General features: G+C 38.9%; 1 protein-coding gene across 1 annotated transcript in view; it reads left to right on the top strand.

Moving 5' to 3' along the window:
• The window catches only part of RP9 (RP9 pre-mRNA splicing factor), a 37,131-nt gene extending 15,321 nt beyond the window's left edge, over positions 1 to 21,810 (top strand). The window contains exons 2-6 of the mRNA XM_020968969.2: positions 3,052 to 3,082; positions 6,577 to 6,706; positions 7,477 to 7,568; positions 16,336 to 16,397; positions 20,903 to 21,810. Coding sequence (XP_020824628.1) covers positions 3,052 to 3,082; positions 6,577 to 6,706; positions 7,477 to 7,568; positions 16,336 to 16,397; positions 20,903 to 21,104 — 517 coding nt within the window. The 3' untranslated portion in view covers positions 21,105 to 21,810. The remainder of the gene's footprint in view (positions 1 to 3,051; positions 3,083 to 6,576; positions 6,707 to 7,476; positions 7,569 to 16,335; positions 16,398 to 20,902) is intronic.
• The last annotated feature ends 216 nt before the right edge of the window (positions 21,811 to 22,026 follow it).

Genomic DNA, 22,026 nt, shown 5'->3' with positions numbered 1-22,026 from the left:
AGTGAAGCGAGTGACTGGTTTTAACACTAGCTGTGTAGGTGCATGGGTTTGAATCCTGACTTCTTGTCACAAGGGGTACAATTGTAATGCAGCACATTATTTTATCATTTTAGGTAGGAGGGCCCATTAAGCCATGGAAAGCAGCAATTACTGCTTCATCTTGCCCCAGACCTCTCTCTTCCTACATCTAAACGATAGGGAAATGTACTCTTGCATAGCTCAGCACAGCCCATACCTCCAATGCAAATGGATAAGAAAGCTTGCAATATAATTGCTTTAGATAATTATGTTTATACCAGAGACCAGGACACCTGGTCTGGTTGGTGTGATCTCTGACCCGTAATGATGGGGTGCTCGGCTGCTTGTGCTTGTACTTGTGCCCCAATTTCTCCCTAGTCTCAGAAACACTGTCTCTGACAACCACTCCCCAGCCCAAGGACACTGTGCCTAGCAGTTATTCATGCATGGGCCTCAGCATGACCCTTATCTCTCTCCCTGGTACAGCTAACACAGAGCTGGGCTGCTCAGGCCCCAGCCATCAGATCATGTCTCTGGAAGCCTCCCAATTCCTTAGTAAGTTCCTGTGTTGTGAGAAAGCTTTCCCTTGTTGCAGAGCATTCTCTCATCAAGACAGAGGGACAGGGGTGTCCTCGGCCAGCCCAAGGACTCTTCCTCCTGCCAGACTCCAAAGATCCATCCCCCTCCCTGTCTGGTATACTCCCTGTACTTTCCCATCCATAGCCCCCAAAGACACCTGCACCTTTGGATTACCTCATCACTGTCCCTGGCATTTCTTTCCCATGCTCTTTTCCATATAAACCCCAGCTCGACCCCTGATCGCTGCTGCTTGATGTGGGGGTGCGTACCCCTTGCAGCCACGCGCTAATAAATCCACATTTTAAATTACGTCTGGGTCTCGCTCGCTGATTTCTCGGTACAACACAATGTTGACCTCTTTGGGCTTTTGGTTTTTATTGTCCAGTGATGGTATTGCAGCCTCAGAGGATCCTTCCAGCTCTACATCTAGAGCTGAGACTCAGATCTTTAGCTCTTTCTCTGTACTTTTGTTTTCCTTCTGGAAAAAAAAAAGTCATGGCATTTGAATCATTCCTCCATCCCTGGGGGGAAAAAACTATAGTAGAGAAATTAAAGTAACTCTAAGGATCCACTTCAAGCCCATCAGATTGACAAAGCTGAAGAAAAATGCTGGAGGGACCCCAGCACCCTTGCTGGTGCTAGGACCTGGTCCGGCAATTATATCCAAAGTTATTAAACTGTGATCCTGTGAGCCAGTGATAACAAAAGAGAGCAGAGGAGGAGGAAAAAGAGCCAGAGGCACAAACATCTTTAATGCCAGCTCTTTTTGTGCTGACAAAGAACTGGAAACTAAATTTGAAAGACTGAAGAACTCTGAGTGATGCAGTGACCAGAAGGTGCATGAAAAACATGCTACTCACCCCTGACAGAAAGGTGATGGACCCTGGGTACAGACTGAGACGTGGATGGGACTTGCCCAGTACAGGAATTTATTTGGCTTGACTGTGCACATTTATTACAAGGGTTTTGTTTTTCTTCCTTTCTCAGTGAGGGTTGGTGGAAGGTGGGAGAGAAAGAATGATGGATTTTTGTAATTTGAAAAAAACATTTTTTAAAAAAAGATAAACATTATAATGGTGTTTATTGGGATCATTAAAGCTTTGCAGTTTACTGAAGGGCTACTAGGTGGGGCAATGGATAGAGTGCTAGGCCTGGAATCAGGAAGACTCATCTTCCTGAGTTCAAATCTGGCCTCAGATACTTACTAGCAGTGTGACCCTAGGCAAGTCACTTAATGCTGTTTGCCTCAGTTTCCTTATCTGTCAAATGAGCTGGAGAAGGAAATGGTAAACCACTCCAGTATCCTTGCCAAGAAAACCCCAAATGGGGTCACAAAGAGTCAGACACAACTGAAAAATAACTAAACAATTTCCTGAAGGCAATCTAGCTCCATCCTCTTCTCTCCCTTTATTATTTTTAATCTATCTGTTTTTCTCATACACACACATAACATATACATCTATGTGTATATATACCTACATGTGTACACACCATCCCAATATGTGTGTGTGTGTGTGTGTGTGTGTGATGCTGTTTCTGTCTCCTATGCTTAAATCTGGCACTCTTCTGTGTGAGAGTTGAAGTGTGGTAGCTCCATTATCCCTGAAGGTTTGTACTTTCCCAAGTACAAAGAATAAAAGAACTGCTCTTCTTAAGGAGCTGACCCTTTTAAGGCGTGTCCCAGGATGATCTGGCCTGCTTACACCCAAGGGTCTCATGCACTTTGGCTGTATCCTTGTAACTGGGTGCCATAACCTACCCCAGGTCATACAGCTAGAAGATGTCCGAAGAAGAGCTTAAACCCGGGTCTTCCTGACTCTTAAGACCGCCCCTCAATCCATTTTTGCATTGTCTTTACTCTCCCAACAAAGTAGCTGGTTTTTTTTTAGAGGGGGGGCAATTTTAGCCTGTGTTTGTGATAGACATTGCAAAGTCTGAAGGCAGGTCCCAGTCCAGAACCATTTCTTCTCGGAATGACCCTGTAACCCTGTCACATCTCCCATACAACCTGACAGTTAAAAGCCACTTTTAAAATAATAATAATAGCCAATTTATAGTGCTTTAAAGTTTTGCAAAATAGTTTATGTCTCCTTTTATCTATCACAATAAACCTATTTTGGGGCTTTCATTGTTTTTCAAGTGAGGAAACAAGCTCAGAAAGGTTACGACTTCCTCAGGGTCATTCAGCCAATAAGTTTCTTCATTCCTATTTGCTTCAGTCCTAGCTGAGGTCCCTTTCAGCTCTAAATCTCTGATTCTATATATGTTTGTCTGACCTTCCAACTAATGGCTAGAAAGGGCTATATTGTCTGATTTGAATTATTTTTTTAAAATTTGGGTCTGAACACAAACTCTTTTGGCCTTGTTTCTGTTCCTGCCTAAAGTAATTAAAATTAGACCATCATTTGCTATATGAATGTGATTGATGGACTCTTTCTTCCCCTTCCCCCCTAGTTATGAAAAACCTCCTCCTGGACTTATCAAGGTGAGTATAGTTCATTATTTTGCTGTTTATAATCTAATCATTAAAAATAATTGCATTTTGAGTAAACTTTTGTAAAATCAGATAATTATAAGATGGCATAATGATTCTTAAGGCACTTTTGGTAACACTGTTTCTCTGCTACCAGTGATTGTTTTTTTTTAAAGTATTTTGTGAATGCATCCAGAGTAGGGCTTGAAACCTTTTTAATGTCTCAGACACCTTTGGTAGTTTGGTGAAGCCTAGAGACCTCTTCTGTAAATGCATAAAATAAAATATGTAGGATTCTAAAGGAAACCAATTACATTCAAGATTTAATTTTTTTCTTACCAAGTTCATGGACTCTCTGAAATCTACCCACAGACCCCACGGGGGGTTTCAGAACTTCCAATCTATAGGATGCGTCCGTGTGGACACGTCCTCTGTCTTCTAGACAGAGGCCCAGCTCAAGCTCCACCTCCACCGTGTACTGCTCTTTTTCTTACTGATGGCACTTCTCTTATATGCCGTTATCTTTTCACATTGACTGTGCTGCACATTTTAGTACTTTATTATACAGACTAGGCTCCCTGGCTAGGTTTTAGTGCCTTAAGAATTAGAAGGCACATAGGGAAACACTGTTTTCCAATGAAAGAATCCTTTCCACAATGTCTCAAACAAATGACCATTTAAAGCCTTTTTTTTTTTTTTTGGTAAGGCAATTGGGGTTAAGTGACCTGCCCAGAGTCACACAGCTAATTAGTGTTATGTGTCTGAGGCTGGATTTGAACTCAGGCCCTCCTGACTCCAGGGCCGGTGCTCTATCCACTAAGCCACCTAGCTGCCCCCTAAAGCCTTTCTTTAAAAATGATAGGAAGCTCATTAACTTTTTTGTTTTGTTTTGGTTTTTTGGTGAGGGAATCGGAGTTAAGTGACTTGCCCAGGGTCACACAGCTAGTAAGTGTCAACTGTCCGAGGCCAAATTTGAGCTTAGGTCCTCCTGACTCCAAGGCTGAAGCTCTATCCAGTGCCACCTAGATGCCCCTAAAGGGGATTCATACGCCTGGTGGATTTTTTTTTTCGTGAGGCAATTGGGGTTAAGTGACTTGCTCAGAGTCACACACCTAGTAAGTGTTATGTGTCTGAGGCCGAATTTGAACTCAAGTCCTCCCATTAAATCTTGAAAAGTTTGTTTCATAGTTAATAGTCTAGTTATTAGAAAATTCAGTTCATTTCAAGAAACACTCATTAATCATTGACTATATGTAAGTCATTCTGCTAAATTCCAGAGACTCAATGGCAAAACTGAAATCATCCCAAACTTCAAGGAATTTCTATTCCACTGAGGAGCTAAAACAGCAAATATACAGATAAGCAAATAAAATACAAAGTGTATACCCAGTAATACAAAGTACTTGTTTCAAAAAGGAGAGAGCATTAACAACTGGGAAAGGATCGTGATAGGACTCATATAGCAGGGACCTGGGTTGTGGTTTGAAGGAGGCAGGTCAAATGTAGATTACCTGTACCAAAGAGAAACACCTAACTGGAAAATCTGATTGGATAGGAGTGTGCAAGGGGAATGTTATGGAATTAAACTGGAAAAGGGAAAGCCAAGTTATGGGAGGCATTGGTTTTTTGTCTTCAATGCCTCAAGGTAATAGCCGAAAATTTTGGACAGAATAATGACATGGTTAGACCTGTATTTTAGGAATATCAATTAGCAGCTGTATGGAATGTTGTATGGATGGAATATTATTAATTGGGTGGAGGCTTCTGCAATATTCCTGGCTAGAGATGAGTTGGACCTGAACTAGGGCTTGAGTCTGTAGGAATGGAGAGGTGAACACTGAATGCAAGAGATGTTATGAAAGCAGAATTGACAAGATGTGGGAACTTGGATCAGGAGTGTGAAGAAAAGTTATACGAGTTAAGGATGACTGAGGTTGCAGATCTAGGTTACTGGAAGGGTAGTAGTGCTGTCAACAGAAATATGAAAGTTTGGAGGAAGGATAGTTAGTGAGGTTTGGGGCATGTTGAGTATGAGACACTTAAGGGATCTCTGGGTAGAGCTGTCCTTCAGCAGTCAGTAATGCAGGCTGGAAGTTCAGTAAAAAGATGATTGAGGAGTCATCTGCATGGGAACTAACAAGTAATCAAAGCAGAGGAGACAGCTGGTATTCAGCCACACTTACAGGGCAGGAGCACAATGACCCAGCAAATGACCCTAAGAAAGAGTAGCAGACAGGCAGGAAGAGAACTGAGAGAGAGCAATGGGATGAGAACCAAGGAGGGTTTGTTTGGGAGGAGTTAGGTATCGATGTCCAAAAGAATGAGGACCAGAAGACTGAGCAGTGAAGAAGCCACAGGATCATTCCAGTTAAATAATGGGATTGAAATTGATGCTATAAGAGATTAAGTGAGTGTCAGATGAATGGTGAATGCTATTTCTAGGTTAGGTCAGAAACTTTCATTTTGTTTTTGTATCCCCAGTGCCTAACCCTGTGCCCCGTACAAAGCAGATGCTTATTAAAATGTCGAATTGAGTTCATTATTAAATCATGAATGAAGGTTCCACATGGATGCTAACTATGTAAGAGGCAGCTAGGTGGTCCAGTGGATGGAGCACCGGGCCTGGAGTCAGGAAAACCCAAGTTCGAATCCAGCCTCAGACACTAGCTGTGTGACCCTGGGCAAATCATTTAACCTCTGTTTGCCTCAGTTTCCTCATCTGTAAACTGGGGGTAATAATAGCACCTGCCTCTCAGGGTTATGAGGAGCAAATGAGATGATAATTGTAAAGTGCTTGACACCCCTGGACCATAATAAGCCCTGTTATAAGCGATAATGATAATAATAATAGTAATTATTACTTATTTGGGATGGACTAATATTTCATTCATTCAGTGCTGATCCATAAATGACCTCTCTAACCATGAAATTAGTTCTGTTTGTTTACTATTTAGTAATAAATTTTGCATAAACGTAAGCACTGTCACACTACAGTGAGTTTTCTTTTGACACCACACTTATCCTCAGTTGAAGGCTAGAGAAATGATTCATTTATTAAAACTATTAGATTTCTAACAAGCACCACATCCAGAATTTGGAAAGAATGGCAGCATCCTTCCAGGTGAAAGGAGCTATTTCCATTGAAATACTGTTTACATTTTAGAAAGCCATGCTTTGATTTTAAAATCTGACTTAGAAATTATCTCTGAGTTATTTATTCTAGTCTGTTTTCTGGGAATTTTCTTTTCCGTTTAAATTGTGACTTTATATAAATTTTTAAAAAATCAATTTCTTTTCATGTGATTTAATTTTTCCTAGTATTTCTGTCTCTTTTCTGGTACATAAAATTTGTCTGCATTTGGAGTTCCCTGAAAGGGATAATGTGGGAGGGGTTTCTTCTTTTTCTCTCATCTCCATCAAGGGGATGGTGAGATGTGCTCCAAAACAACTTAAAGAGAAGGCTGGTCCTTTTGGCTTTTTGTTTACAGATTTTCTTCTTTGTTTAGGAAGATGAGACCAAGCCAGAAGACTGTATACCAGATGTACCAGGCAATGAACATGCCAGAGAATTTCTGGCTCATGCTCCAACTAAAGGCCTCTGGATGCCCCTGGGGAAAGAAGTCAAGGTTATGCAATGTATGTGATCTCTACCTTTCTCATCATTCAGAATATCTACAGTGTCATCAATTTGTGAATTTATATTCATGTTTTTCCCATACATAGGTAATTTACTTAACATAGGGGAAGCTTCTTAGAGTACCTAGCTTTCTTCAAGACTTAGCTCAACGTTTTTTCCACTTTCTCAAAAAGACAACTGGAAATACTTAGTTTTAAGAAAAGACAGGGCAGGGGGTGGAGGAAAGGGGACTGCGACAGGTTATTGTGATGTAGACTTGTTCTGTCTGGCCGGGGGGGGGGGGCGATACTATGAGAGAGATGTGGAAGACACAGTGAAGCAAACTTAGACTTATATTAAAGGAAAAATTCAAAATAATTAGAGCCATCTAAAAGTGAAAGGGAACTTGGTGACGTAGCTATTCATTACATACTCCCCTATTATAAAGGGTGTCTTGAAGAAAGGCTCACTCTATTTATGTATGTGTTACATAATTAGTCAGTTGCATTTACTTTCCAAAATGTGAATGTCAGGGGCAGCTAGGTGGCACAGTGGAAAGAGCACCAGCCCTGGAGTCAGGAGGACCTGAGTTCAAGTGTGACCTCAGACACATAAAACCTAGCTGTGTGACTCTGGGCAAGTCACTTAACCTCAATTGCCTCACTAAAACAAAAAACAAAACAAAATGTGAATGTCATAAAGACTAACTTGATGTGACTGAAAGTCTTCTGTTTTGTGTAACCAACGTGGGCGGTTTTACTGAAACGTTGACTTTTTTGTTGGCTTCTAGGCTGGCGCTGTAAACGGTATGGACACAGAACAGGGGACAAAGAATGCCCGTTCTTTATCAAAGGCAATCAGAAATTAGAACAATTCAGAGTAGTAAGTACAAAATTATAGTATCAAGATGTATTTTCCAGATACTGAATTTTGGTGGACATCTGCATGATGACTTGTCTAAGAGAAGGTTAACTTCCTGCTGGCACTATATTTGGTTCACCACAGCACACATATCCCAACTTATGCCCTACAAAACGTTTTCCCCAAAATAATTCAGCAGAATCCTCTAATAGAGTGATTGCAACTTAGGCTGTATGTCACTTTTCACTTTGGTAGTTATCTGATTGCTAAAAGAAACATGCAGCTTTAACTGGTTAAGTCCAGTACCTACATTAACAGCTGTGTTTGACTTGAATTGTGTGGCCTTCATTTATGTCACTGCAGTCCCTGTATGTGGTGTTCTTTTGTCCCTTTGTGGCTTTTGCTGTCCTTACTCAGTTTCTGTGTCTTCTCTTGTTTCTCATCGTTCCTCACATTCGTCATTCTTCAAAGTGTAATGATTTCATTGCATTCATACACTCGAGTTTGTTCGATATAAGCAAATGTTTTGTTTTCTGCTTTTTGCTTGACTAATAGTGCCACTTTAGGTATTTTTATACATCTAGGTCATTTCTTGCTGTCATTGATTTTCATGGTATAAGCCTTGTGGCAGGATTCCTGGGCAAAAGTATAAAAATAGCTTAATAAACTCTTCTTGAATAATCCAAATTGTTTCACAGAATGGCTAGACAAATTCTCAGTTCTGCCTGCAATGAATTTGTATAGCTATCTGCCTGTCACAGTCTTAACAGTGAATTTTTCTACCCTATTACCAATTTGATGGGATGTGAAGTAATACCTCAGAATTGCTTTAATTTTCATTTCTCTGATTATTTTTTTTAGGTAGTTGTTGACTAAAGTTTTTACTGAAATTTATTCATATCCCTTGACTTCAAAAGTGCTGTTGATTTTTGTTGTTTTTATTTATAATTTACTAAATCATTACATATCATTAAATGTATAAATGTTTTTAAGCTATCATTAAAAGACATTATTTGATTACAGTTTGTAAAGTGTGATGTTTGTAAAAGACTAAATCTTATCTGTTAGATCACATTTTTACTTATCTCAGAGGATTAGTACTAAATCATTATAATGCCAATCAAAAAGCATTCATTAAGTGTTTACTCTGTGTCAGTCACTGTATTTAGCACTAGGGATAAAAAAAAATGAAACAGATCGTATCCTCAAGAAGCTTATACTCTAACAGAAACACTGTGTGATGACCAGTTTTGACAGACTTAGCTCTTCTCAGCAATGCAGTGATCTAAGACAATTCCAAAAAACTAAAGATGGAAAATGTTATCCACATCCGGAGAAAGAACTATGAAGTCTGATGCAGATCAAAGCATGGTATTTTTTCTTTTTTTTCTTTTTTGTGGTTTTTCCGTTTGGTTCTGATTTTTCTTTACAACATGACCAATATGGAAATATGTTTAATACGATTGTACGTGTATAGCATATATCAGATTACATGCCGTCTTGGGGAGGGGAAGGGAGGGGGAAATTTTAGAACTCAAACTCTCATAAAAGGGAATATTGAAAATTAAAAGTAAATACATTTTTTTAAAAGAAGCTTACAGTCTATCAAGAGAAACAATATGTACCTATATAAGGACATACAAAATAAATACAAGGCAACTGTAGACATTAGAGGGAAAGGAACAAGCATTTATTAAGTGCCTGCCCTATACTAGACGCCGTACTAAGTGTTTTAGAAATATCTTACTTGGTCCTCATAATAGCCCAGAGAAGTTTTATTATTATCTCCATGTTACACTTGAGGCAGCTGAGGCTGAGAGAGGTTAAGTACCTAGGTTTACCCAGCTGGGAAGTGTCTGGGGCCAGATCTGAACTTCATGCTCAGTACTCTTTTCTACTGTGCCACCAGTCAGGAAAGGCTTCATGTAAAAGTTGGCGCTTGAGTTGAATTTTGAAGAGGTGGTGGTGAAGAGAAACGTGCATCCCAAGCATGAGAAGGAGCCAGTCTTGTGGCTACAGCTATGACTGGAAATGGAGTGTCATATCCCAAGAAGAGCAAGAAAACCATTTGGCCTGGACTGTATGTAGACACCTAAAGAGGGAGAGAGGCAGGGCTGGAGCCAGGCTATAAATGAAAGTCTTTAAATGTCCAAGAGAGGAGTTTGTATTTGATCCTAGAGGTAACAGAAGGACAACAAAGTTGATTGAGTGAGGGATGAAAAGGAGGTTGGCTTACAGAAGGGAGACACCCGAGGCCTGGGAAAACCAGTTAGGATACTGTTGGAATAGTGCAGGAAAGAGATATTGAAGGTCTGTGTCAATTAGGATGGTGTCCTGGTAAGTAGAGAGGAGATGGAAGCAAAAGATGTCATAGAGGTAAAAACAAGATTTGACAACTGATTGGATATGTAGAGTAAGGGAGAGTGAAGAGTAAAAGATGAACTGAGTTTGTTAAACTTGGGTAACAGGAAGGATGATCATGCTCTGAAAAGAAGTAGGAAGGATTGAAAGGAGAATAGATTTGAGGAGCATAGGAATGACTTCTGTTTTAAACATGCTGAATTTAAACCGCCTGTGGGAAGTATAGTAGGCAGTGTCCACTAGGCAGTTAGTGATGGGGGACTAGAGCCCAGAAACCATACTAGAGCTGGAGATGAAGAATTGGTAATCATCTACATTAAGATGATAATTAAAACCACAGGAGCTCACGAATTCACCAATAGATAGTGTGTCAGGAGAAGAGAAGAAGGCCTTGTCATGAAAACCCAGAGAGTGAATGCAAGTATCTAGAAAGAAAGGATGGCCAACAGTGTCAGATGCTGCAGAGAGATCAAGAAAGATGAGGACTAAGTAGAGCCCATCAGATCTGGCAGTGAAGAAATCACTGGTACCTTTGGTGACAGCAGTTTCAGTTGACTGATGGGACTGGAAGGTAGAATGCAAAGGATTGAGAAATGAGAGGAAAGGAAGTAGAGGCAGCAAGTGTATCTAACCTCCCTACCTCCTACCCCCAAATTTGGCTGTAAAAGAAAGGAGAAATACAGGACAGTAGCTTGAGTGGTGGTAGGGTCTAATGATAGATTTTTTAAGGATGGGGGAGATTTTACCATGTTTGTAGGAGGCGGGGAAGGAGAGATTGAAGATGGTGGGGGAAGGTGATAAATGTGCTGGAGAAGATAGGATAGGATGCATATAGAATGGTTGACTTTAAGGAAGGACTACCTCTGGTCAGAGCTCTGGGTCTCTATTTTGTACTGGAGTTAGCTGGTCCTACAGTTGAGGTAGCCATGTGTTTGGACACTTGTGGGACTCTCTGAAAAATCTTATGACTGTCACTGTTCTGACCTATATTTCTAAGCAGGAGGAACTTAGCAAGATGACAAGTATTGTAAAGATATCACCTGTTTCATATTAGAGACTGGAGTTCTCTAAAAGGTTTTTGAAAATCGCTTCCATTTTAAATGAGGTAACTTCTACCAGATGTCATAGGGGTGAAGACAGTACCTTGGTCCTTTTATCTGAATTTCAAAACCTTTGCCTAGCCAGAGATGCAAAGGATTTTAACTAAAGCCTCCAAAGACTTGTAACCAGAAACTTCAGTCTGCTTTATAACAAGCATATCTCTTTATTAAAATCACAAAAGCTAAACTGTAAACAAGCACTAAATAGAAAAATGCTTCAAAACAAACTTTTTTAAAAAATAAGCTTTTTAAAAAAAAATTTATTTTTTTCATTTGGCAAGTCAATTGGGGTTAAGTGACTTACCCAAGGTCACACAACTAGTAAGTGTCAAGTATCTGGTCTGAGGCTGGCTTTGAACTCAGGTCCTCCTGATTTCAGGGCCGGTGCTGTATCCACTGTGCCACCTGCCCGCCCCCAAAACAAACTTTTTTATTTGTTTTATTTTTGTTTTTTTTGGCTAGGCAATGGGGTTAAGTGATTTGCCCAGGGTCACACACTAGTAAGTGTTATGTGTAGGAGGCCGGATTTGAACTTGGGTCCTCCTGAATTCAGGGCCAGTGCTCTATCCACTATGCCACCTAGCTGCCCCATCAAAACAAACTTTTAAAAGAAATAAATTCTAACAAAGATATCTTTCCTAATTATTTTTAGTACTTTCATATTTTTAAAAATAACTTTTGTTCATTTTGGGTTTTTTTAATCAGCAAAAACACATACTCAATTCCAGCTTCATCCCATTCCCCAACAGAACAACAAAAAAAATCAAAACTCTTTTTTATAATCATGTATAATCAAAACAAATTTCCACATTAGCTGTGTCTAAAAGAAAACTATAAATATAGATATACATATGTGTGTATGTGTATGTATATACAGTGTCTCATTTTGCACTCTTGAGTCTTTCACTCCTCTGTTAGGTTGTATATCGCTTGTTTCATCATTGGTCCTCTGGAATAGTGGTTGATCATTAAAATGAACACAGTTCCTAAGTCTTTCAAATTGTCTTTACCATATTGTTATCATCGTATAAATTATTCTTCTGGTTCTGCTCACAAGTCTGCCTAATGCAGACTTGATGAAGACTTCATACAAGTCTTCCTTTATTTCTCTGAAAGCATTCCCTTCATCATTTCTTATAACACAATAGTATTCCACCCCATTCATAAACCATAATTTGTTCAGTCATTCCCCAATTGACAGGCACCTCCTCAGAGTTCCATTCTTTGCCACTTCAAGAAAGCTTATGTTGTGTTATCCTTAGAGTTGGTTTGCCCAGAACTGATCCCTCCCTTCATCTACCTTCTTTTAATTCTTCCTTCTCTCCCTTCCCTCCTATTTCCTATTGAATGAAATCTTTCTGTGTCCAGCTGTGTGTGTGTGTATTCTCCTGCCTTTGACCAGTTCAGATGAGAGTGAGTTTCAAGTGTCAGCTGCCTCCCCTCTAGCCTTCCTTCTTGTTTATACAGACTACTTGTGCCCCCTGATTACTCGAGATAATTTTCCCTAACTTCTTTTCCCTCCCCCCCCCCCCCAGTATGTTCCTCTTCCCCTCTCTTTCCAGTTTTCTTTTAAGGTCAAGTTCTAAGAGAATCCCTCCCAGGCCTGCTGTCTAATTAGACTTTCTCTATGACCACTAATGATATAACACATCTCCTCATGTTGGAATGTAAGCAGTTTATCCTTGTTTAGTCCCTTATGTCGTTTGTTCGTATTTACCCATCTATGTTTCTCTTAACTCCTGAGTTTGAACTTCTTGTTTTTTCATCAGGAATGCTTAGAAATCCTTTAGTTCATTGAGGGTCCATTTCTCCCCCTTTATGATGTACTCAGTTTGCTGAGGAAGTTATTATCCTTTGCCTTGTAGGATATCATATTCTTTGCTCTTTTCTTTATAGGGCTGCTAAATCATGTGTGATCCTGACTATGTCTCCTTAGTACCTGAATTTTTTTCTTTCTGGCTGCTTGCAGTAGTTTTCCTTTGACTTGGCAACTCTGGATTTTGACTGTCATCTTCCTGAGAGTTTTCATTTTGGAGTTTCTTATAGGAGGTGACTAGTGGATTCTTTCTATTTCTCCTTGGCCCTCTGGTTCTAAGAGATCGACTCAGTTTTCTTTTGACATTTTTTTTGAAACATATCTTTTTTTGGTCGTGATTTTCAGGTAGTCCAATTAATCCTTAAATTTTTTTCCTTGATTTGTTTTCTAGGCTAGTCATTTTTGCTATGAAATGCGTTACTTTTCCCCTATTTTTTCAGCCTTTTTGCTTTATTTTAATATGTGTCTCATAAAATCATTAGCTTCTGTTTAGACCATTCTAATTTTCAAGATGTTTGTTGTTCAAAGTTTTGAACCCTTGTGCCAAGCTGTTATTCCCTTCCCAATTTTTTTTCATTAACTCTTAAATTTGTTTTCCAATTTTTTCATCTGCTGTTTTAATTTCATTTATGAAAACATGTTTAACAACTGACCTGGAAAATAGATCCAGGAGAGAGAATTTAAAAATTATTGGACTATCTGAAAGCCATGATCAAAAAAAGAGCCTAGACATCATCTTTCAAGAAATTATCAAGGAAAACTGCCCTGATATAGTAGAACCAGAGGGCAAAATAGAAATTGAAAGAATCCACAGATCTCCTCCTGAAAGAGATCCCCAAAGGAAAACTCCTAAAAATATTATAGCCAAATTCCAGAGTTCCCAGGTCAAGGAGAAAATATTACAAGCTGCCAGAAGGAAACAAGTCAAGTACTGTGGAAACACAATCAGGATAACACAAGATTTAGCAGCTTCTACATTAAAGGACTGCAGGGCATGGAATATAATATTCCGGAGGGCAAAGGAGACAGGATTACAACCAAGAATCACCTACCCAGCAAAACTAAGTACAATCCTTCAGGGGAAAAAATGGTCATTCAGTGAAATAGAGGACTTTCAAGCATTCTTGATGAAAAGACCAGAGCTGAATAGAAAATTTGACTTTCAAAGACAGGACTCAAGTGGAACATGAAGAGGTAAACAGGAAAGAGAAATCATAAGAGACTTATTAAGACTGAACTGTTTACATTCCTGCATGGAAAGATGATATTTATAACTCATGAGACCTTTGTCAGTATTAGGGTGGTTGGAGGAAAAAAATTATATATGGATGGATGGATAGATAGATAGATAGATAGATAGATAGATAGATAGATAGAAGGCACAGGGTGAGTTGAAGATTAAGGGGTCATATCTAGACAATAAAATTAAGGGATGAGGGAGGATTATACTTGGAGAAGAACAAAGGGAGAGGTAGAATGGAGTAAATTATCTCACAAAGAAAAAACAGAAAAGTCTGTTACAGTGGAGGGGAAATGGGGGAAGGTGAGAGGGAATGAGTGAATCTTATTCTCATAGGATTTGGCTTAAGGAGGGAATAACATACACATTCAATTGGGTATGGAAAACTGTCTTCCCCTACAAGAAAATAGGGGGAGAAGGGGACAAGAAAGCAGGGGGATGATAGAGAGGAGGGCAGATTGGAAAAGGGTGTAATCAGAAGTAAATAACTCTGAGGAGGAACAGGGTCAAAAGAAAGAATAGAATAAATGGGAGGGCAGAATAGGATTAAGGGAAATAGAGTTAGTTTTTCACAACATGTCTACTATAGACGTGTTTTGCATAACTGCACATGTATAACCTATATTGAGTTGCTTGCCTTTTCAATGAGGGTGGGTGGGGAGGGAGAAAGAGAGAAAATTTGAAACCCAAAGTTTTAAAAACATATGTTTAAAAAAAATGGGGTACAGAAGTCTATCCTGTCCTACAGGAAAATAGAAGGGGAAGGGGATAAGAGAAGGGGGGAGAGAAAGAAAAGAGGACAGACTAGGTGACGGGATATTCAGGATGCATGCCATCCTGGGGTGGGGGGAAGGGGTGAGACAGGGTGGAAATTTGGAACTCAAAAACTTGTGGAAATGAATGTAGAAAACTACAAATAAATAAATTTATATTTAAAAGAAAAAAAAAGAAAACATGTTTAAATTTTTTTAAAAAAATCTTGATTCATCTCTCTGAGGAGTTCTAGTTAAATTTGTGCCCAAGTGGTTTTTCTTTGAGGCTTTACTAGTAGATATTTTGGAGTCATTCTCTTCTGGTTTTGTGTGTTAAGTATCCATGTCAACAATAACTTTTTTTATGGTGGGATTCTTTCCTTGTTTGTTTATTCTTCCAGCCCACTTCCTGACTTCAGACTTGATGTTAGGACCAGGCTCTGCAGAGTTTTGTAGGGAGTGTCTTAGCTGGTCCTGTTGCTGCTTTTTGGGGGTATTGAGTCTTGTATTATTCTAGGATCTCAATGATAGGTATAACTTAGCATGGTGAGGTTTTTTTTTAAAATGAAATTTTATTTATATCATTTATTTGTGTATCTTCTAAATTCCATATTCCACTCACCCCTGTCTCCCTCCTGCCCTCCCAGCAAGTCATCCCTTATAATAATGAATTCATTCTAAAAAGAAAAAAAAATCAGCAAAACTAATCAATATATTGGGGGGAAAAATACTGAGAGCACATGCAGCTTTCTACACCTGAGGATCCCTCACTTCTGCACACTTGAAGTGAAAGTCAGGGTTGGTCCTACTGCTGCCCTGTGGCCAACGTCCCCGTCTCAGCCATGGTTCTTGCCAGACCCAGTTAAATACTTTGGCCATCTCACTTCACCTCTAGACCTGCAGCTTTCTCATTGATATAAGTGAATTGCTGTAATCAGCCTCTGAGGTCTCTTCCAAATTCTATAAAGATTACTGATTTCATGTCCACTGAACCAGCTGGAATTCTTCTCTGAGAAAAGCATAAATGGCTCAAGTTCCCCAAACCTGAACTTTCACCATGAGTGAAATAGCCTCCTCTTCAGTTTTATTCTCAGACACTTTGAAAAACTAATTTGCATATATTTAATTTCTTAACAAGCTGTTGTTTCAGCTCAGATTCTCATGTTTCAGCTACTTGCTTCTAAAAAGTCCTATCAAATAGTATTACCCCATAGTGCTAGCTTCTTTAAAGCTGAGCAAAGAGAAGCTTAATGTCAAGCTCATCCTAGGGTGGTGAAATTTTCTGTCACAACAACTCTGAGTCCAAGTCCTAGAAAGATTATAACCTGGGTCAGGGCAGGGAATACCTTACACTAGCAAAACCCATAGGTCCTTTAAATACTGAAGAAAGTTCCTAGGAAAAGAATCACAGGTTTCAAATGAAAAAAAAAAAGGAATTACACAGATTTTCATTGAAACAATTTACATTTTTAATGGCCAAACATATCTCATGAGATCTCATTCTTATCTGTTCCTAAAGGCACATGAAGATCCCATGTATGACATTATAAGGGAGAATAAGCGTCATGAAAAAGATGTGAGGTAAGGCTTTTCTGAATGAAATGATATTTACTTCAAATTTCAAATGGTAAAAATTTGGGCCTTAATTTTTTTTTTAATTCTTGACTTAAATGCTCAGAAAAAGAGCATTTCCGTACATGAGCAGAATACCCAAAGAAGATGCTAAATGAAATCCTAAGTCTCCATCTCATACTGCTTGCGTCATGTTACTCTTAAAGCTGCCCTGCTGATCTGTGCTTCCTTCAGAACTTCTTTTGTTCACCTTTGTACTTTACTGTTACAGTGCCCACTTCTTTTTTTTTGCTACCACTATTGCTAGTCCTGTACCCTTGACCCTTCACTCCACCTTCCCCCCACAACCATATTTACCAAGAGAAAAAAAGAAAAACTCTTGTAACAAACAGATATAGACAAATAGTCATGTCCAAAAGAGCACGTCTCTGTACCTGGTATCTGTCCCCACCCTGTCAGGAGGTGGTAACAGGCTTCATCACAGATCTTTTGGAGATGTGCTAGGTCATTTCAAAATTTTAATTTTGCTATCTTTGTATAAATTGCTCTCCTGGTTCTACTCACTGTCCTGTTTGTCAGTTCATACTATTCAATACACTAATGGACTGTTGGTGGAGCCATGAACTGGTATGACCATTTTGGAGAACAATTTTGGAACTATGCCCAAAGGGCTATCAAACTGAATACTTTTGACCCAGCAATACCACTACTAGGTCTATATCCCAAAGAGATTAAAAGAAAAAAAAGGAAAAATTTCTATGTGTACAAAAATATTTATAAGCAGCTTTTTGTGGTGGCAAAGAATTGGAAATTGAAGGGATACCCATCAATCAGAGAATGGCTAAACAAGCTGTGGTATATGGTTGTGATGAAATGCTGTTGTGCTGTAAGAAATGACAGCAGGATGGTTTAAAAAAAACCCGCAAAGACTTATATAAACTAACATAAAGTGAAATGAACAGAGAACCAGGAGAACACAGGAACAGCAAGTTTGTAACAGCGATCAACTGTGAAAGACTTTTCTAACAGTGATTCAAGATCATTCCAAAGGACTCATGATGAAAAATGCTGTCCACCTTGAGAGGGAGAACTGAAGTCTGAGTGCAGATTGAAGCATAATTTTTTCACTTTACTTTTCTTGCTTTTCTTTTTGCAACATATAGAAACATGTTTTCTATGATTTTACATGTATAACTGGTATCACATTGCTTGTCTTTTCTTCTCAACGGGGAGGGGAAGGAGAGAGAATTTGAAACTCAAAATTTTTAAAAATGAATGTTAAAAATTATTGTACATATAATTGGGAAATATTTAATGAAATAGATAAAATATATATAGAAGGTTGGGAAAAAAAAGAAGAGAAGAAGGAGGTAACTCCTAAGTCAAGAGACCCTTGGATCAGTACTGAGGAGCTGAGTTCCCAGGAAGCTGATTTGGTCAGCAAGGCCTCGTCCTTTTTAGTACTTTGATGCTAAGTCTTGCTGAGAATATGTGCATCCTGCTGCTAGAGGTTATGAGGTTCTAGGAAATCGACACTATACAGATGATAATAATAGCTAGCATTCATATGATGAGATTTGCAATGCACTTTACAAATATTACTTCGTTGGATCTTCACCATCCTGGGAGGTAAGGGCTATTATTTATACCTGTTATACAGGTGAGGAAACAGAGAGGGGAGACAGCAGTCAGATGACTTCCCCAAGGTCACACAGCTGGCAAGTGTCTGAAGCTGAATCTGAATTCAGATCTTATTGACTCCAGGTCCAACAGTCTACCCACGTCACCTAGCCACCTCTTAAATGGGATTAAATGAGGTTTAAAGTTAGTTGTACCTAGTTCACTTTTATATGATGAGGTTTTTGTTTAATGCATATGTCTCTGCTGATGGACCTAGGATTTAAGTTGTACTCATTTCCTTTTAATAAAAAGTAAATGATTTTTTTAAAAAATCATATTACTTACGATGCTTTGAAATCAGCTTTCATCATTTCTTCTAGCACAGTAATATTCCATGGGCCACAATTTGTTAAGCCATTTCCCAGTTATCCAACAGGTATCTAAAGTACTCCTTTAGAACCTAGTTCTTTTTTGTCATCGTCATGTCATCCGTCCTCCCCACCCCCTACTCCCCCTCCCCAACATCCCTCTTTAATCCCCCCTTCAGCATCAAGAAGTTTATTCTGCTTATGACTGTTCCCTCGCGGGTGTTGCTTCTTTCTGAAATCCCTCTCCTTATCTTCACTTGTTTGGCTTGATGTACTTCCATACCACACTGTGTGGTAGTGGTGGTATTTTTGTGTGTAGTCAACCTTCCTTTGTCCCTTTCAGGTAAGAAGAGGGGTTTATTTGATGCTCACTATGCCCATTCTCCCATTCGTGTTTGTATACTCTTCTCAGGTATCCCATTTATGAGAAATATCAATTCTACCCCATTCTTTCTCCTTTCTACCCTCCCTTCATTTTCCATCCTTTTAATCTTTGAACAAATCCAATCTACTCATGGGACCTCTGTTTTTCTTAACTCTCAATATCTGTTGAATATATTAAGGTTCTAAAGGGACACTTACACTTATTTCTTCTCCTCCATTAGAGTGTTAGCACTAAATCATCATATAGCTTCTTCCAGTCGGTCAAACAAATTCACCTTTTCAGGTTTCTCTGAACTCTTGGGTCTGTCTTTCAGAGTTCCCACTAAGCCCTGGTCTTATCTGAAATGCTTCAAAGTCACCTGTCCCATAAAAGGTCCATTTTTTTGCCCTGAAGGATTATATTTAACTTGGCAGGCTAAATTGTTCTTGCTTACAAGCTTATATCTTTTTATCCTTTTGGAATATTGTATTAAAAGGTCTTTTCTCATTTCTAGTAGAAGCTTCCAGGTGTTATGTGATCCTCACAATGGCTCCTTGGTACTTACTATAACTCCTCCTTTCTGGATGGTTTTAGTATTTTTTCTTTGTGTGGGAGTTCTAGATTTTGAATGACATGCCTGGAACTCTGCCTTTTGGGGCTCTTTCCAGAGTTTATTAGCATATTCTTTCTATTTTGACTTTGCCCTCTGGTTCTAATAAATCTGAGCAGCTTTCACCTGTGATTTCCTAAAATACAGTGTTCACATCTTTTTTTAAGAATCACTGTTTTCAGGGAGTACACTGATTCTTAAATTACCTCTCCTTAACCTGTTTTCCAAGTCAGTTGTTTTTGATATCAGGTATCTTGCATTTTCCCCCCCAATCTTTTGATTTTGTTCAGTTCCCTATCTTATAGTGCCACTGATTTCTGTTTGGTTTATTCTTGTTTTGAGGGATTACATTTCTTGACTAGGATATGCCACTTTCTGTGTTAAGCCTTTTATTCTCCTAATTCTTTCCTACAGAGCTTTTCTTTTATCTCGTTTCATTTCTTCTACATACATCATTTCTGGAAGATCCATTTTCTCCCTGCTTGCCATTCTACTCATGCTTTCTTTTTGAGGATCTCTCGGTTTGGGATAATGTTTTATACCTGTCAGTACTTTCTTTGATTTACTTTTATTTTCAGATTTAATTCCTAAATTAGGGTTTTGTGTCAGAGTCAACCTGTGCCCTCTGCTGCTTTGTTGGGTGGGGTGTTTAGATCTGATTGATCTTGCCCTGGGGTCTCCTGGGTTCTAAATAATGTAGGCTACCTTCCAGTGTGACGTCCACCTAAATCTTTGAAATTCAAAGGACTGGGTCTTCAAGGCCCACTCTGACATCTCAGGATAGAATGTTAGGGACCTTTGAACCTCTGTGCCTGGGATGTCCCAATCTAGTCAGGGCACTGAAGCATTGCACTAGTCACTACCTGCTTCAGCTCCCTGGGGCTTTCTCAGGGGAAGTCTTGACTCCTGCTGCCTCCATACATAAAACCTTGCAGGCTATGTATCCATCTCATCCCTGGTCCCCTTCAGAAATACTGGTACTGGCTTTGTGAAGAGAGAGATGATTAATGAGGAGAGGCATTACTGCCCAGGAGCTTTTGGCAGAATTTTTGTACATTCCAGGGTATAAGTACTTACCGTAGTTTCTTACTGGATTTCTTAGTCATTATTCAGTCTGATAACAAACTTCAAGGTTGTACTAGAATAGATTTCTGAGAGCCCCCTCTTCAGGTAGCCATCTTGGCCAGAAGTCCAAAATTAGAACTGTTAAAGGAAAGGCCTTAGCCAGCATCTAAAGATTAAGATATTGCTAATTTCAAAATGAATGGCTATATACTACTTTGCTTATTTACTTACTTTGCATAGACTCACAAGTATCCAGAAAATTTGATATTTCCAAGTTCATCCATAAGCCACAAATGGTTCTCTCTTTAAGTTTCTGTTTTTGTAAGTTATTATGATGCTAAGTTTTTTGGTAGAACAAAGATTCAACACTTGGCTTTGGTAAATAAAGGGTGTGAATCAAGATCTGTGATTTCAGGGTACTCTGAGGTAGCATGAGTTGCATCTTCTAAAAAGACTTGTTTTTTTAACTTGAGTTTTGTGTGTTTAGGATACAACAGCTAAAGAAGCTACTAGAGGATTCTACCTCAGATGAAGATGGCAGTACTTCCAGCTCCTCAGAATGTAAGGAGAAGCATAAGAGAAAGAAGAAGAAGGAGAAACATAAGAAGAGGAAAAAAGAGAAGAAAAAGAAAAAGAAAAAGAAAAAAAAGCATAAATCTAAGTCAAATGAGAGTTCAGACTCTGACTAAAAAGCAGTTTTCTTTTAATCCGCCTCGTTACTCCAGAATCATAGCTGAATGTCAGAGATACTACAGGAGAAGCAGACACAGAAAAAGGAACGAAGAAATGTGTGTCATTAGCATCACTTCTGTGGCATTTTGCTCTTGCTGCCAACAGTGATGAATTCAACATGATACTGAGTAGCTTCTATGCCGTATTGCAGGACTCACTGTCATCTTCCCTGATTACTGCAGTTTGTGATAGATTTTTTTTAAGAAAATCAAGCATAAGATATAAAGACATGAAGATATTCCAGGCATTTCCAAAAGAGATTTGATTCCCCCATGAAAGCAGAGGGTTAGTGGCGCTATAGGCTGACTTACTTGAAAATTCTAGATCTTCAGCAGTTGCAAGTGAGTGCTATTAGGTGTTGAATAATAACACTCAGTTAACTCGGACTTAAAAGAGAACATCCTTGCTGCAGACAAGAAGCTTGTTTAAATTATAATGGTGGTACACGAAAAAGGCAACCATATGAAATATTCCATCTTCATTATAATTATTTTGTTTAGGAGTCTGAACTCCACTAAAGTAACTGCTTCACAAAGATATTTAGGAAAAATTATTTTCAAGCAGCAAAAATCCTTTCTCTATGCTTCACCTAACTATACCCTAACCTACTCAGAACAAAAGAAAAACAAAACCCATTAAAAACATGTACTTAAGCAAAATAAATTTCCTATTTGTTGGCTGTGTCTAAAGAAAAAATACACATACATACCCATAATTTGTCTCATTCTGCTCTGAGTCTTTCACCCTTCTATTCGGTGATATGTAGCTTGTTTCATCATTGGTCCTCTAGAGTAGTGGTTGATCATTAAACTAAACAGAGTTCCTAAGTCTTTCAAAATTGTCTTTACTACATTGTTATCACTGCATAAATTGTTCTTC

This window comes from Phascolarctos cinereus, unplaced genomic scaffold (genome assembly GCF_003287225.1).
Source record: "Phascolarctos cinereus isolate Bilbo 61053 unplaced genomic scaffold, phaCin_HiC Scaffold_4;HRSCAF=312, whole genome shotgun sequence".
In the NCBI taxonomy this organism is placed as follows: domain Eukaryota; kingdom Metazoa; phylum Chordata; class Mammalia; order Diprotodontia; family Phascolarctidae; genus Phascolarctos; species Phascolarctos cinereus.
Note: the sequence above shows the minus strand (reverse complement) of the source record. Positions and strands in the feature narration are given on the sequence as shown.